Source organism: Diachasma alloeum, unplaced genomic scaffold (genome assembly GCF_001412515.2).
Source record: "Diachasma alloeum isolate Michigan unplaced genomic scaffold, Dall2.0 Dall_scaffold_00490, whole genome shotgun sequence".
NCBI lineage: Eukaryota > Metazoa > Arthropoda > Insecta > Hymenoptera > Braconidae > Diachasma > Diachasma alloeum.
In genome coordinates, this window is record NW_021680623.1 from 51,956 (window position 1) to 68,112 (window position 16,157).

General features: G+C 38.7%; 1 protein-coding gene across 1 annotated transcript; it reads right to left on the reverse strand.

The window, feature by feature from the left end:
* Nucleotides 1–14,174: 14,174 nt before the first annotated feature.
* LOC107042528 lies at nucleotides 14,175–15,871 on the reverse strand. The gene is made up of 3 exons (XM_015263596.1): nucleotides 15,635–15,871; nucleotides 15,003–15,398; nucleotides 14,175–14,627 (listed from the first exon to the last, which is right to left on the reverse strand). The coding sequence occupies exons 1-3, from the start codon at nucleotides 15,869–15,871 to the stop codon at nucleotides 14,175–14,177; spliced, it is 1,086 nt and encodes a 361-aa protein (XP_015119082.1).
* Nucleotides 15,872–16,157: the final 286 nt, after the last annotated feature.

Genomic DNA, 16,157 nt, shown 5'->3' on the forward strand with positions numbered 1-16,157 from the left:
TGCCATCGGAGTAGATGAACGGCAGAGGTTACTTTTCTCTCTCCCTCGCCATGAGATGAGGTGCGGTGCTGCGTCTTTGCGTTGAAGAGAGTGAGCAGTCCTCGGGTTGATGAGATGAATCTCTGTGTGAATGCTCGTGTGTGTGAAGTGGACTGTTCGCAGTTATTGTTGATTGTTGATGGCAATGTTGACATCCGAGATGCACTCTCCGTTTGTATCGCGTATATTGAACGGGAGAAATTCAACCGTTGGTACGGCGCATTTCAGACAATCACAAAGATAATAGAAAGAAAATTATTACTAACGGAGATTAAATGCTAGATTGTTTACAACAGTGGTTGCCCTCTGAATAAAGTCGTTAGAAGTCTTTATTGTAGCACTAACACAGAACAACGTTCATTGGGTGCTCCGCAATGTGTTAGCGGGTGCGAGAGAGACAACACTACACTCGGTACATGTGCACAAGGCCGCGGTAGTGAGCGAGGCGGGAATCACACACGCACTAATAAACTGAACCGCGTTGCCAGGCGACCAGTGTGTCTGATTTGCGTGCGCACTGGAGCTGTACGTGCGCAGCAAGTTGGAGAAGACGTCCGAGTATCGATTTTTGCAGGACGCCATTTTTGCACAGGAGAACTGACCACGTGGAGAAAATTGAATGAACTCTTTTTCTTCCGCAGGGTATCACTGCACTGAGATTTATGTACACTGACGAGGTGTTGCGGCGCGGGGGTTTTTAGCAAACGTGTTTCGTGACCGAAATTATTTATTTAATGCGTTGAACAAAGCTAGATTCTTCCCGGCTAAAGGCACGCGCACTCGTTTCACTTGTTGTACTCACGCTTCCCTTTGATGTTGACTGAGAAATTGCCTCTCACACAGTTTCCCAGTATCGGAACCAATGTAGGATTCGAGGTGGTGTTAGATCGGGAAGGTATCGAATCAACTACGCGAGGTAACGGTTGCAAACTAGTAATTAGTTTATTGTCGTGATATGAGTATGTACAGGATGAGTCGGTAGTATGAATGTATATACAAGTGAGGTGGAAATGTCCACCGAGTGGCGAGAGCCACACGACTAGTAAGCGGGAGCGATTGCGACACCTGGGACGTGCGTATGTACCTCAGGTGTGTGTGTATGAGAACGGTGCGATATGCATCTCAGTGTGCATATAGCGAGACGCTACAGGGGAAGGGTTACAAATGGGTAAAAATTGTCTTAGGTAATATATGGACGGCCCCAACGCGGGTATCATTATATGATATGAAGGCGAAATTCTTCACCCAAGATCAACCCCCTGAATGATGAAGCATACCGATACGAGTCGATGCGGAATGTTTCAAATAAAAGATGTACCGGAATTATCAAATTTCAGTTCCTTTCGAATAACTTCTGAAATTTTCTCGCAATGTTGCGGGAACAGAATATTACTGAATGCGCACTTAATGTCTTAATGAACCTTGACTAGAAATTCCGGGACAATTAATAGTGAACAATGCCTAATTTTTGCTCGTTTTTGGCCTGTATTGCGGACTTAGTGGCTTTGTACCTTGTCTTTCGTGCGACGGAATGCTTCTTGGTGATTTGATTAAGATTTTCACTACTATCAGTGTTAAAAATTGAGACTGCTCGAAACAACGGTCTGTAATTCGATGAAAAAAAAATCTCAAAATTATGAGTGACCAATTATATCGTATACTATTGAAACGCGCATGGGTATTAAAAGAAGCGTTTAATAAAAGAAAAGAGTTTAATATAAAATACATAGACTTAAACGTCAAAAGAGATCGATAAAGAATGAATAACAAAACAAAAGAGAGCGCTAACTTCAGAGGAGAGGTTCAAATGGAAAGAGCGAAAGTATTCTGTGGGAAATATATAGTCAATCATAACACTACTCCCTCCTCTGAAAAAAGATTGTCGTCCCGACAATCAGGCAAACCTGTTAAGGGCAACATAAATATCAGTTGAAAGGAAAAGTGATATTTAAGTTATCTGGGTCGCGCGACAGGTAAATCCAAGGAGGACTTGATGAGGAAAGTATCTGAAAGAGAAAATGAAAGGAAATAAGAATGATTATTCTTCAAAAAGAATAAAAGGAAAATGGAGAAGCTATGCGCAATCGTATCTCTCGAAAAACTTTCCGGCGGGAGAAAAATGAAGAAAATTATCCGTCTGTTAATTATGGCCAGTAATTGACAAACAAAATAAAAGAAATAATAAATAAATGAACGGAAAGAAAGCGAAGAGAGTTAATCCTCGCAGGGATAGCCAAATTTGTAATATTTTATTACTATTACTTTTGAGCCCTTAAATTGAAAAAACATCAACCTTGTAATTTTTGAGTAATTACATATCATTAATTCAAATATTCAAATTTTAAGTATTTTATCAATCACTAATTTAAGGTAGGACGATTGACGATTACTTGGGTAATCGACAATTTAGGTAGGAAGATTGACGATTACTTGTGTAATCGAAAAACCCCCTTTCTAAAATTTAAATNCAGGGATAGCCAAATTTGTAATATTTTATTACTATTACTTTTGAGCCCTTAAATTGAAAAAACATCAACCTTGTAATTTTTGAGTAAATAAATATCATCAATTCAAATATTCAAATTTTAAGTATTTTATCAATCACTAATTTAAGGTAGGACGATTGACGATTACTTGGGTAATCGACAATTTAGGTAGGAAGATTGACGATTACTTGTGTAATCGAAAAACCCCCTTTCTAAAATTTAAATTATTCACTTAGTAATAAATTTACAGTTGCATACTAACAAATTTTAAATATTGCATTATTCGTAAAAATCAGATTATTAATATTATATTATTGGAAAAATTGAATCAACATATTTTAAACCTTCAATAATGTGAGGGTCAAATTTGTGTAATATTACAGAAATTTAATATTAAGTTTTTATGAATTCCTATTTTTTAGCATAATAAATTAAATGATTGCCATTAGAAGGATGGTGGAGGAGTAAGAACATCCTATGGTGATAACCCTATCACCATTAACGTGAGCATATTGCCTAGCATTACCCGGTTCCCGAATTGACCATATCCTCCAGGGTTAGCCAAATTTGTAATATTTTATTACTATTATTTTTAAGCCCTTAAATTGAAAAAAAATCAACCTTCTAATTTTTGAGTAATTAAATATCATCAATTCAAATATTCAAATTTTAACTATTTTATCAATCAATCATTTAAGGTAGGACGATTGACGATTACTTGTGTAATCGAAAATCCCCCTTTCTAAAATTTGAATTATTCACTTAGTAGTAAATTTACAGTTGCATATTAACAAATTTTAAATATTGCATGATTCGTAAAAATCAGATTATTAATATTATATTATTGGAAAAATTCAATCAACATATTTTAAACCTTCAATAATGTAAGGGTCACATTTGTGTAATATTACAGAAATTTAATATTGATTGGGATCCCTGAATCCACGTATGGAGCAATCCGGTTAATGTGGATTACTTTGGGTCTCGAATGAAGAGATTTTTGAATGCGGTAAACTACGTCATTCAATTTATTCTTAATTACGTAAGGTTCTTCCCAATCACACTGAAGTTTGGGAGATTTCCCTTTAACCCGTCGTGGATTGAAGAACCAAACTTTTTGGTTAGGTTGAAAATGAATCATGTTGGTTTTAATATCGAATCTCGATTTCATTCGATCGCTCTTGACTTGAAGCTTATTACGAACATCGGAATTAATTGAATCGAGTTGAATCTTGAAATTCTCCACATATTCAGGAAGAGTTTGAGAAGAATCATTTGGGCGGAAACCTCTAATCAGATCTAAAGGAAGTTTAAGTTCGCGACCCGTCATCAATATGGCTGGAGTATACTCAGTCGTTTGATGTTTGTCCCAATCTTTTTGATTGAAATTAATGAACTTTGCTAAATAATTCGTGATGGTTCTATTCAACCGTTCCACAATTCCATTGGATTGGGGGTGAAGAGAGATTGTTCTAGTTTTCTGGATTCCTAAGAGGTTTAAAATTTCTTTGAAGATCAAGGATTCAAAGGTCCGACCTTGATCGGAATGAATTTCATGAGGAATTCCAAAGCGAGAAATGATCCTTGATTAGGGCTTCAGCTACAGTGGAAGCTTGTTGATTAGGAAGAGTTATGGCCTCTGGCCACCTTGAAAAATAATCAGTAACAACAAGAATGAAACGATTTCCAGAAGAAGATTTGGGGAAAGGGCCTAGAAAATCGATGGCCAATCTTTCAAAGGGGAAACCAACATTGTAAATCTGGAGTTCACCTTAGTTTTCACGTGAGGACCTTTTCTGGAAAAGCAAATTTTACACATTTTACAATAATTTTCTACATCGAACTTAAAAGTTGTCCAGTAGAAGTTTTAATGAATTCTGGAAAGAGTTTTATTGATGCCAAAATGTCCACTAGAGGGAGAATCATGGGCAGAAGAAAGAATCTCAGTAATGAGATTTCTAGGAATAACGACCTGATAGATGAATTTTGTTCGTTCAGAAGATTCCCAACGACGGAACAGAATGTTATCCTTCAATTCTAGTGAATCCCAATGGAGAAGGTAGATTTGGAAATCAGTACCTAGATGAAAAACTTCTTTCCAATCTGGGCGGTGACTAGATTTCTTAAACTGGATGATTGTTTTCAATATTGAATCGTCATTTTGGAGTTTAATCCAATCATGGTCATTCCTGGAGTAGCAAATAGTACTGAAAACTATTTTATTAGAAGGATCTTCAACGGCATTAGCTTTCCACAAATTTTACAGGAACAAGGACTACGTGAAAGAGCGTCAGCATTGCCATGGAGATGCCCAGGACGATGAGCAATCTCGAAGTCATATGAGAAAAGGAATTCTATCCAGCGAGCTATCTGATTGACCGGCTTTTTGAAAGAAATGAGCCATTTCAAAGCAGCATGATCGGTACGAATCAGGAATTGTCCACCTAAAAGATAGTGAGAGAAAAATTCAATCGCTTTGATGACAGCCAAAAGTTCTTTTCGGGTAACACAGTAATTTTTCTCTGAATTACTGAGATATTTGCTATAATACGCGATGACTTTTTCAACTCCATCTTGTACGTGTGAAAGGGTAGAACCGATAGCGAATTGAAATGCATCAGTATCGAGGATAAATTTACCGATGGGAGAAGGTGTGGACAAAATAGGGGGAGAAATGAGAATCGATTTCAATTGATCAAAAGCGAATTGACAGTCTTCTGTCCAAATGAAAGGAGTTTTAACATCACCAATTTTATGGAGGGGTTTTGCAATAGAAGCAAAACCTTTAACATATTGGCGATAATAAGAACAAAGACCGATGAAACTACGAATGGCTGTTATGTCCACAGGAATTGGCCAGTCGATAATTGCCGAAATCTTCTCTGGGGAATATTGTATTCCATTCTCAGAGACAATATGACCTAAGAAAAGAATTTCTTCCTGGCAGAAGAGGCATTTCTTGTAGTTAACTTTTAAGTTGGCAGACGAAAGTCGCTGGAAAATAATCTGAAGGTTCTAAAGATGTTCTTTGAATGATCGACCAAGGACTAAAATGTCGTCGCGGTAAACTAAACAGATTTTCCAGATGAAATCCTTGAGAATGTCATTCATGACCCGAATAAAAGTAGCAGGGGCGTTGCATAAGCCGAAGGGAAGAACTTTGAATTGTCAAAGTTCATTCCCGATACAAAAGGAAGTTTTCTCCTTGTCTTCAGGAGCAATTTCAATTCGCCAATAACCACTCTTAAGGTCAATTGACGAAAACCAGAAAAAACCTTTGGTTGCATCAAGGAGTTCACCAATAGAAGGGATTGGCATACAATCCTTCTTAGTGACTAAATTGAGTAGACGAAAATCGATGCAAAACCGAAGAGAACCATCTTTCTTCTTGACCAAAACAACTGGAGAAGACCAAGGACTAGAACTTCGTTCGATGATGTCATCCTCTTTCATTCCTTGTAATAGTTGGAAAGCGATATACCTGTAATGGAAGGGAATTCTACGAGGAAGTTGTTTGATAGGTGAAGAATTTTTGATAATAATTCGATGTTGTGAACCGCTATATTTTCCTAATTCTTTGTTACTACTAACAAATCTATCTGTAAAATGAATGAGAAATTTCTGAAAATTTTTTTCTGATTTTCATCTAGTAATTTAGATGAAGAGAGGAAAAGTTTACGTAGAAATTCCGGGAGTGCAGTTGAAGAATTTTTCAAATCAGCAACGGAAGTTTGAGGAATAGAAACGACTTTTCTAGGAGAATTCACAGTGAATTTCCGGTTGATACTTGTTTAGAATTCAGCTAGAAGTCCAGTCTTTGCGATGAAATCCAACCCTTAAATGCAATCGATTGAAATGTCGGCGAAAACGGCATCAATGGGAACTGAAATGTTGTTAATTGAAATGGTTACTTGTTTAATTGCGATATAATCCAAGTGAGAACTATTAGTTGTGGAAATGATGAAGTTTTTATGGACAGTTTTTAAAGAATCTAAATCATTGGAGAAAAGTCGTGGATTGATAATGGTCATATCTGAAGCTGTGTCAAGTAGGATCAAACAAGATCGATTATTAATTTTTCCGAACAATTTCAAATGTAAATCGGTTGATTGATTTGAGGTTTTAAAACAAGATTTATTCTCTTGAGTAGTCAATTTGACCTCATCCAAATTGACTCCATTCAGTTTCCCAGATGACAATTGAGGGATTTTGATTCAGTAGAGTTAAATGTACTAGGACGTACATCAACACTCATGTCACTACGTGAATTGGATAAATTTGGATTTTTAGTAAAATAACATTTGGTATTTTGGTTAGGATTCTGGTTTTTTTTTTTATATTCCGGCCCTTTCTGCCCTCTGATTGGCTAATCGTCCCTATCCAACCCTATGCATGCGGCTGTGGATTCTACACTGCACCGCATTCGCACTCCTGTAGAACATAGGAGTAGCATGGGAAACCACAGAAAACCCATGCCGGTACAGGCGATCACTATATTAGCGATATCCCACTCGCCGGAGCCTCCAGTTGAAGAACTCGGTTCCACGAGGAATCGAACTCACAACCTTTCGCACACTAGGCTCGCACCTAGCCGCTTCGGCCACCGACGTCGGTTAGGATTCTGGTTACGCGCGTGAAAATTAGAATTATTTTGGGAATTACGATGGAGATTTGGAGTTGAATTAGAATTGAAATTTCTCTGGTTTTGAGATTTATTCTGGCCAGTTGATGAATTGCGAAAAGCGTTCAAATCTGAAGACAGCGGGTTTTAAATTCAAAATTGAAATAACCCAACTTACCGCAAGCAAAGCACGTCACATTTTGTTTATTGTTGAATGATTTTTGTTGTTGAGTATTTAGTTGTTGAGGTGATCGAATTGTCGAGGAATTATTCGACGAATTCTGTGGATTATGTTTAAATTTATTAAAATTGGAGGAATTATTTTGATTTTTATTCTGATTTTGAGTATTCCGTTTTTTACCGACAAGGTTATGGATAGATTGTAATTCCGTAGCGCGTTGAAGGGCAATTTGGAGGGATTCGATACGTTCAGAGCGAAGAATCGTTTTGATTCTTATATCTCTGATACCCAACAGATATAAGACAAGAGCTATCCACACCCCCGCGAGACGTTGATTGGATGAAAGACGTAAGACATGAATAATATTTTCGTTTACAAAGAATGAAATTCTAAGTCAAATCAAAATAACGTCTAAGAGACATCTTTTATCCATGAGAATCGGGAAAGGACACACACCAATTCTATCTCAATTCTAATACATTTTTCTCATCTCTAACGATCACAACTCCGAGCCAACGGCCTGAATCGAAAAGAGCAGTCTTCAGCAATATCTCTTGGGACCAAGCAGCATCTGGACCATTCCGTTCAGACTTATAGGAAGGAGGATTGGTGAACGGCGTCCTTCTACGAGGCCCATGTATTTCAAATGGGCATAAAAGGTGCCTTTCAGCAGGGATCCATTGCTATCAACCTGAGAGTGGCATCAGCTCAGGGTGCCTTAACGCAAGGAACGATCGGAGGGGGAGACGTCTCTTCCTTCAGCCAGCCAAACATGTAGGGAGTTAGGGAGAGATAACCGAGCAACAACAATATTATCAAACTAAATATATCATGCGAAATAATACAAAATTAGTCTAAACTTTTCAAAATATTGATTTCAAAATCAGTAGGAGATCAAATTTATGAAGAATCATTAGGTAGAATATTCTAGAATTCACATTATGTATGTTAAAACTCGGATATCCAATCAGATTCATTGTTTCAAATACTGAGATCTCTGTAAAAACTTCACTGTTCAATCAAATTTATTGTCTCAGAGTATTGGGTGGAACTTCCCCCCGAAGAATACCTCACGCAAGTGGGTGCAGGTCTAAATATTAACAAATCGTAATATTACTGTCAAAAATATTATGGCAAAAAATATTACGCCAATATAGTACAGTAAATAATATTGCGATCCAAAATATTAGGGAAAATAACATTGAGAATCGATACATTTAAAAGCGTACTGTAACCACACGAAGAGAGATTGATTCATGCGATAACGCACTACCCACTCGATATGAAATACCCGGAAAAATTAATCCATATATTCATATTCCAAAAGTAAATAAGAATAACCAAGGTCATTTTTCATCGAATACTCGACAAACGTACGGATGGACATTAATATACTGATTTCCGAAATAGACAACAATGATTGTAAAATGAAAGCTCAATTAAGTAAAGATTCTAAAAATAAAGATCAAAAAAAGTAAACAAAAAAGTAAAAAGGAAGTTAAAATTATGAAGAAATGGAATTGTTCGGAAAATTGGAAATACAAATTAAACAAATGGTTATCTTCAAATACAACTGCTTTTGATGAAAAAGCCCATTAACAATTAGCCCATGTGACATTTCCCACGTAATATTATTTTCGGTAATATTTCGGAACGTAATCATAACGATGTAATATTTTATACTGTAATAATTGTTAGAAGCCGGGTGTGGACACAATAATTCGTAAATAGGTTTTACTATAAGAACACTGGTTTATTGGATAAATCACGTCTCACGTCTCGTCGTGGAGAGAGTGGGCTCTCACGCGTCACAACCTGTTGGAGACGAGATCAGCGTCTAGTCGGACTGGGAGCTGGCGCCATCTTTCCAACACTCCCTCTCGGAGTCGTTGACTTCGGAGTCCTCTCGCCATAACTAACCTCGGTCTCACCTCAATTTAAGTACTCTTCTTTCCTAAACAGACAACAAAACAATTATTAAATATTTATATTCATTATTTAATAAGAGGTTTAGTGAATACGTCAGCCACTTGTTCCCTGGAACTTATTCAGTTTACTTTGATCAGATTAAGCTTGACACATTCTTTGATATGATGAGCTTTGACATCTATAATATGTCTCAATCTATTCCCCCTACCCGTCTCAGCACTTCACGTCGCCGCCTTATTATCACACCATAAGGTCATAGGTAACGGAGGTGGAAAAATTAATTTCAAGGAGTTGTATATCGATAACATCTTTTGACTCGCCTCGCTCATCACAACATCTTCGGCTTGACACGTAGAGAGAGCCACATAAGATTGTTTGTGAGTTCTCCAAATAATCGAATCACCAGACAGTTTAATCACGTATCCACACGTGATCAATGAGCCTTTGCAATCTGCAAAGCTAACGTCTGAGTATGCCTCAATCTCACCTGTCTCACTTGTATATCTCAAACGTAAAGCAGTAGTACCTCTCAAGTACCTGAGTACTCTCTTCACCATTCTCCAATCCTCATCTGTTGGACTCACCTGGTGTCTACTCAGAACATTGACCGCGTAGGAAATGTCTGGCCTTGTTGCCCCTGCTAGGTACAACAGGCTGCACACTACTTCTCTGTATGGAGAATTCATTTTCTTATCGGCTACAATGTAAAACTCACCATCAGTATCCGATTCTCTCATCTTTCGCTTATGGTTAGAGGCCTGTATAGTGAGCATTGGAGTTCTTGGAGGATGTGAATTTTATTGAAATGCTCAGACAATCTTTTGGCTCACCCATTACTTTCATTACAAATTCAGAACTCAGTTTTAGTTTAACCTCATCTAATTTACCTTTGTTTTTACTCGCCATAATTATATTTACGTACAATAGTAGAATTGAAATTTTATCCTCACAACTCCAAGTGGAGACACACGGCTCTAGATTAGAATTCACTAGGCCCACGCCAAGTCCCACTTCTGTGAATTCCTTATTCCATCGTTTTGGACTTATTCGAAGTTCATAGAGAGACTTCTCTAACTTACACAACTTGTTCTCTCTCTCTCCTGATCAGAGTGAGGAGTCCCCTCAGGGATCTCCATGTAGATTTCTTCATGTATCTCACCATTGAGGAATGCCGTTTTCACAACTAATTGGCATGTGTCTAAGTTGTATTTGTTGATAGTAGCAAATACGGCCCTAACCAAGTGCATTCGCGATACCGGGGCATATGTTTCTCTTAACTCGTAAAAATTTCAATCTTTAAATCCCCGTATAACTAGTCTCGTTTTGTATCGCGTCTCACCGTTTGCTTCTACCTTGCGTTTAAATACCCACCTAGAGTCAATTATATTAGCTTTCTGTCCATTTTGATTACTGATATGTCGGTCTACGATTCTCCACATCTCATTTTTACTCATCGATTTCAATTCTTCTTCTACAGCCAGTGTCCAATTACTCTTGTCTTCTCTTTGCATCGCATCTTTAAAGTTAATTGGATCTGAATTGATACTGGCAAGAAGAGCATGACAGAACTAATTAATTGACTCGTCCAGATTTAGTTCATTCTCACCGTGTGACAAACAAGCCAGAAATACTCCAGCTCTGAAGCTCGCATCTATTGGTAATGTTGCAAAGCTTGAATCCAGCACCATCTCACCTAAAAGTTTGCTCACCTCACTCACCTTAGGTCTTGGGGTTTCCTTCCTTGGTCTACCCCTCTTTCTCTTCCTCTCTCCCTCCAATTTGGATGTCTCATTCAAATCATTTACATCTTTTTCAAACTCTACAAACCACTTATCTTTGTTTGTCATTTCTTGAACTTTTGGGACGTTCTTGATCTCACCTTTCTTGTACTTGTCACCGTAGACATTTTTCTCATTAAACCTAACATGTCTACTTTCATAGAGCTTTCATTCTCCTGGTTTCAGTAGTATGTACCCTGATGGAGTGTATCCACCCAGAATACTTCTCCCACCTTCTGCCCTGAATTTCGGTCCTATCTTTCTATGTACTTTCACGTACGCTAGACTTCCAAATCTCTTTACCTGATTAATATCAAAGCTATGTCCCGGCGCAAACTCTTCCAATGGAGTTCTCATCTCGTTGGATTTATGAAGAGTGCGGTTAAACGTGTACACAGCGGCAGACAGAGCCAGATCTCACATGTTGTCTGGCAATTTTGCATCGAACATGTAAGCACGCACTTTTTTCTGGATTGTCTGGGTATATCGTTCCGCGACTCCATTATGTACTGGAGTATCAAAACTTGCCAGTTGTAGTTGCGCACCTAACTTTTGCAATACCTCAACTGTATGTCCTCCAGTAAATTCTGTACCGTGATCTGACCTGAGGTAACACACCTTCGCGTCGTTCCCCAACAGATTTCTGCCACTTCTAACAAATATTAGGTGTACAAATTAATAAGGTGCTTTTTTTCATGCAAATCAGAGTTTATTATAAAAAACAAAAAGACATTTAACGGTCAAAATATTCCCCATTATTTTCGATGACTTCACTCCACCTCACTGACAACTAACAAATTCCTTCGCGAAAGAAGCTTGGCGGTTTTGACTCAATAAATTCATCGATGCTTTTTCGGACCTCGTCGATTATTTTGGAGTGCTCATCAGCTAGGTGGTGTTGAAAAGACAGAAATAGGTGGTAGTCGGATGGGGCGAGATCAGACGAGTAAGCCACGTGAGTAAGCCTAATTCACAGATAATATCCTTAGTCGCTTTGGCGACATGCGGTCGAGCGTTGTCATGTTGGAGAATCACTTGTCTATTTGCGCTGCCAGTATATGGCCTCTTTTGCTCCAATGCATCATCCAAATGAATAAGCTGTTTGTAATAAACTTTCATAGTAACAGTTTGGCCAGGTTTAAGTAGCTCATAATATATCACACCCTTCATATCCCACCAGATACTCAGCATCACTTTTCTCACATAGACATTGAATTTCGGAGTCGACGTCGATGGTTCGCTGGGATTCAACCACGATTTTTTGCGTTTAGGGTTGTCGTATAACACCCACTTTTCATTGTCCGTAATAATTTTGTATACGAAATCTTTGCTTTTAAATAGAGTGAACAGAGATAGCGCCGTTTCCAGTCGTCGCTCCTTATTTTCGGGGCTCAGATCATGAGGAACCCATCTACCCTCCTTTTGAATTTTGCCAAGTTGATGTAGTCGATGAGAAATGCATTGTTGAGTCACTCCGAGTTGTAGTGCAAGCTCTGTTTGGCTTTGAGCAGAATTTTCAGCCAAAAGTTGTTCGAGTTCTTCATCGCCGAATTTTTGCGGTTGACCCGGCCGTTCTCGATCCGAAAGATCGAAATCTCCGTCTCTAAACCTTTGGTACCACTTTTTACACTTTTTATGTGTTACAGCGTTTTTTCCAAGAGCACTACAAATCATTTGAGTAGCCTCGGCAGCATTTTTCTTCAATTGAAATGGAAAAAGAATGCAGTGCCTCAAATGTTGCTTATCGACAGACATCGTGTTTACTACTATTTTTTAAGGTGATGTAAGCAGTATTTACTACTTCGGCAACTGAATACTACCAACATACAAAATATTGAAATATTAAGTTTTTGAACGCAATTATAAACCGCGAAATATAGGGGCAACTTATTAATTTGTACACCTAATATTTCAAGGCAGTGACCCGTTTCACTTTTTGCTGTCGTCGGGTATGCCATCCCAAATCTCGATTCATCGTCAATGAACACAGATATATACCTGTATCCGTTCGGATATGAACTCGGAGATATTGGTCCCATTACGTCTGAGTGTATTATCTGCAAGGGCTCTGTCGCTCGACTTCTCACCTTAGGAAATGACAGTCTGTTAAATTTGGAAGCTAAACACACTTCACACTCCATTAATGACTCATCGGAAATCACCGCTTTCAATTCTTTATTGTCCGGGAATTTTGATTGCATAACTTTGAGATATGCTATCGATGCATGACCGAACTTAGCATACCACAGCATGGCTTTATTATTACCCTGAAATTTATTTTTCTCAACTTCAAACAGGTCAAAATCCGCAGTACTTTCATCTGGTTGTATCTCGTCTACATTATTAATCTTTCTATCCCGGATTGAATAATCAAAATTGGACTGTTCGAATTGATTTTGAATCGGTTTAGAAATTTCTTTACTATCCGTTTTGTTATCTCGCCTGAATTCGGATTGCTCATTATTTCTCACCTCTGTAGATACTTCTTCAATTCGTTCGTTGCTCTCAATTGGAGTTTCCATCACCGAAATCTCATTCTGCCTGGCTGTGATACTTCGCGTCATGTGTCTACTCACCTCTATCTCACCATCTACCATATTGACTATCACTTATCTAGTTGTACTTTTCTGTATTTGTTTACTGAGTGGACTGTACTTATTTACTTCCAAATCTATTATCCAATGCGGTTTTCTATACACGCCTGAGATAAATGACTCGTATGATGCTGGATTGAAAGTGTCTATTCTCTTGTCATCTAGATATATCATAAGACCTATCTCTGCGAATCGTCTTAGAGATAGTAAGTTAGCCTGAAGGGCTTCAGCATATATAACTTCATCTACTTCAAATTTCTCGCCGTTTAACAATTCGATTTCTACCTGACCTACTTCTCCCGTTCTCAAATCCGCTTGTTTATTTTTATTCGCGTATTTGATCACACCTTGCCTTTGTTCATCGAGGGACTTAAAGATTAACTTTGAATTTGTTAAGTGCTCCGTAGCACCAGAATCTGCTAAGAATTCAGTAATAAATTTGTCTTTATTGAAATTTATCACACCCACGTGCATTGTCTGACCTTCACAAAGCTCATTATCCACTTCCATGCACTCTTCTATCTCATTCGAATCTAAGTCACCCTTCTATTTGTTGTCTCCTCCCGAGGTTTTGCTTGAGCCCTCCTTATTAGACTTTGTACTGGTCTTGGGCTTCGAGTACTGGTTGTCTTCTTTGCCCTTCAGGTTGTAATATTTCCCCTTTTTCACGCCTTTTGGATCATTTGCACCTGAACCAATTGACCTTCTCTTCAATGACCCACCACCACGCCCAAATCCACGAAAACTACTTCCCCGCGAATTTGTGTGTCTTACGTTAAATTTTGGCTTGTTGTTTGTCTCACTTGAGTTCGGGCATTCCTTAATTATATTTCCGTAGCCTTTACAGCCGTCACACAGTCTGCCCGTACCCTTGCCTGGGCAGTTTCGGCCGAGGTGCCCATAGTCCTCGCACTCGAAATATCTCTCCTTAAATCCGGTGAGGTTCGCAGCTCTCACCTCACTGATCCCCTCTCCAGACTGTTTCCTTGACACTTCTTCCTGCATAACAACAAGTTTTAATTGTTCATAAGTTGGGGTGCTCACCTTTAAGTTTAGCTGAGGACTGTACGTACTCTACATACTCTATGATGGCATTGTTAACCGCATCCGTTTTCTCCTTATCGGATAAAGGGGTGGTATCTGCAGAGTTTTTGTAAGTTCGAATTGCCTCCTCGAACTTCTCACAAAACTCGACTGCTGTCATCTTTCCAATTATATACTGCATGTTGGAGATTTCTTTTCTCACCATAAATGTGAACACATTAGTTCCATATCTTTTTATCTTCTTGAGTTTATCCAGAATAGCTACTGGATCTTCTAGTAATACTACTTTAGAATGATAGTTTTGGTCTATGTGATGAATATATCTCTCACCTTAAATTTATGCTCATCGAAAGGCTTTTGATCTCTACTGAATTCTATAATACTATCTAAGACATGCAGGAGTGTGTGAGTTCTCACTTCTGACTTGGAATAGTCATAGAAGTGTTCATATCTAGTGCTAATATTTAATTTGTAGTCTCGTTTAACTGAAGGTCCAGCAACTTCAACAACTTCTTTAGCAGTGCTATTTCCAGTGCTGTCACTACTTTGACTCTGTTCTTCTCGTCTTAAATTTTCCCATTGTCTTTTGAGAAGGTTCTCAATTCTCGCCTCTAATTCCTTATCCTCATCTAAATCATAGCCATCATCTGGTAAATCTGACCCATTTCTCACCTTTTTACCAGCCCTCCTCAATAATCTCTCGATCCCGTAATCGATACGGAGAGCCTGTCATCACGTCCGTTCCTCATCTCGCTCACGTCTTTTCTCATTTCCTTGATGCTGTCTAGTAATCAGCCACTCGTGTTGGTCTCAATAGTCGAGATCTTTACGAGTGTGCTGGTCACAGCATCAAGTTTCGAGCACAATGATTCAAGTCTGCCTTCCACTTGAATTTCAATTCTTGGTTTGTTCGCGTGGTATTTCGTTGGATTTTTCGGGTGCTTTTGTAATGTGGACCTTACGTCAACTCTGGGTTCGACTTTCTCGACTTTTGTAATCTGGGGTTTACTTTTACTTGATTCGAGAGCCTCAATTACTGTCGCTTGTTCCGTACCTTGTTCAGCCGACGCACTTCCAATTTTCTCACCGTCCTCGCCGTTCTCACCGTTCTCACCATCCTCACCTTTGCTCTCCTCACCGTTGCTCGTCTCACTCACCTCGGCAGTAATTGGTGGTTTCTCCTCGTGCGTTCTTGGCATGATGGGAGGTTCGTTGGCGTGGAGCTTTTGCTAATGTCACTCCATCAGTAGCTTCCAGTGGTTCTCCGACATCATGCTTTTGACAGTTGTGATAAATATAATTTATATCTGTTAGAATTTTCACCCTATGTATTGTGTCCCGCTGCCGACCAAGCGAACACAAGTATACTCAGCATCAGGACACTCGGGCACAAATGAGATATGAACACAATATCCCCTATGCCCGAAAGAGCCGATCACTTTCTACCGCGCTGAACACAAGCACGCTTCCACTGATCACCCCTTT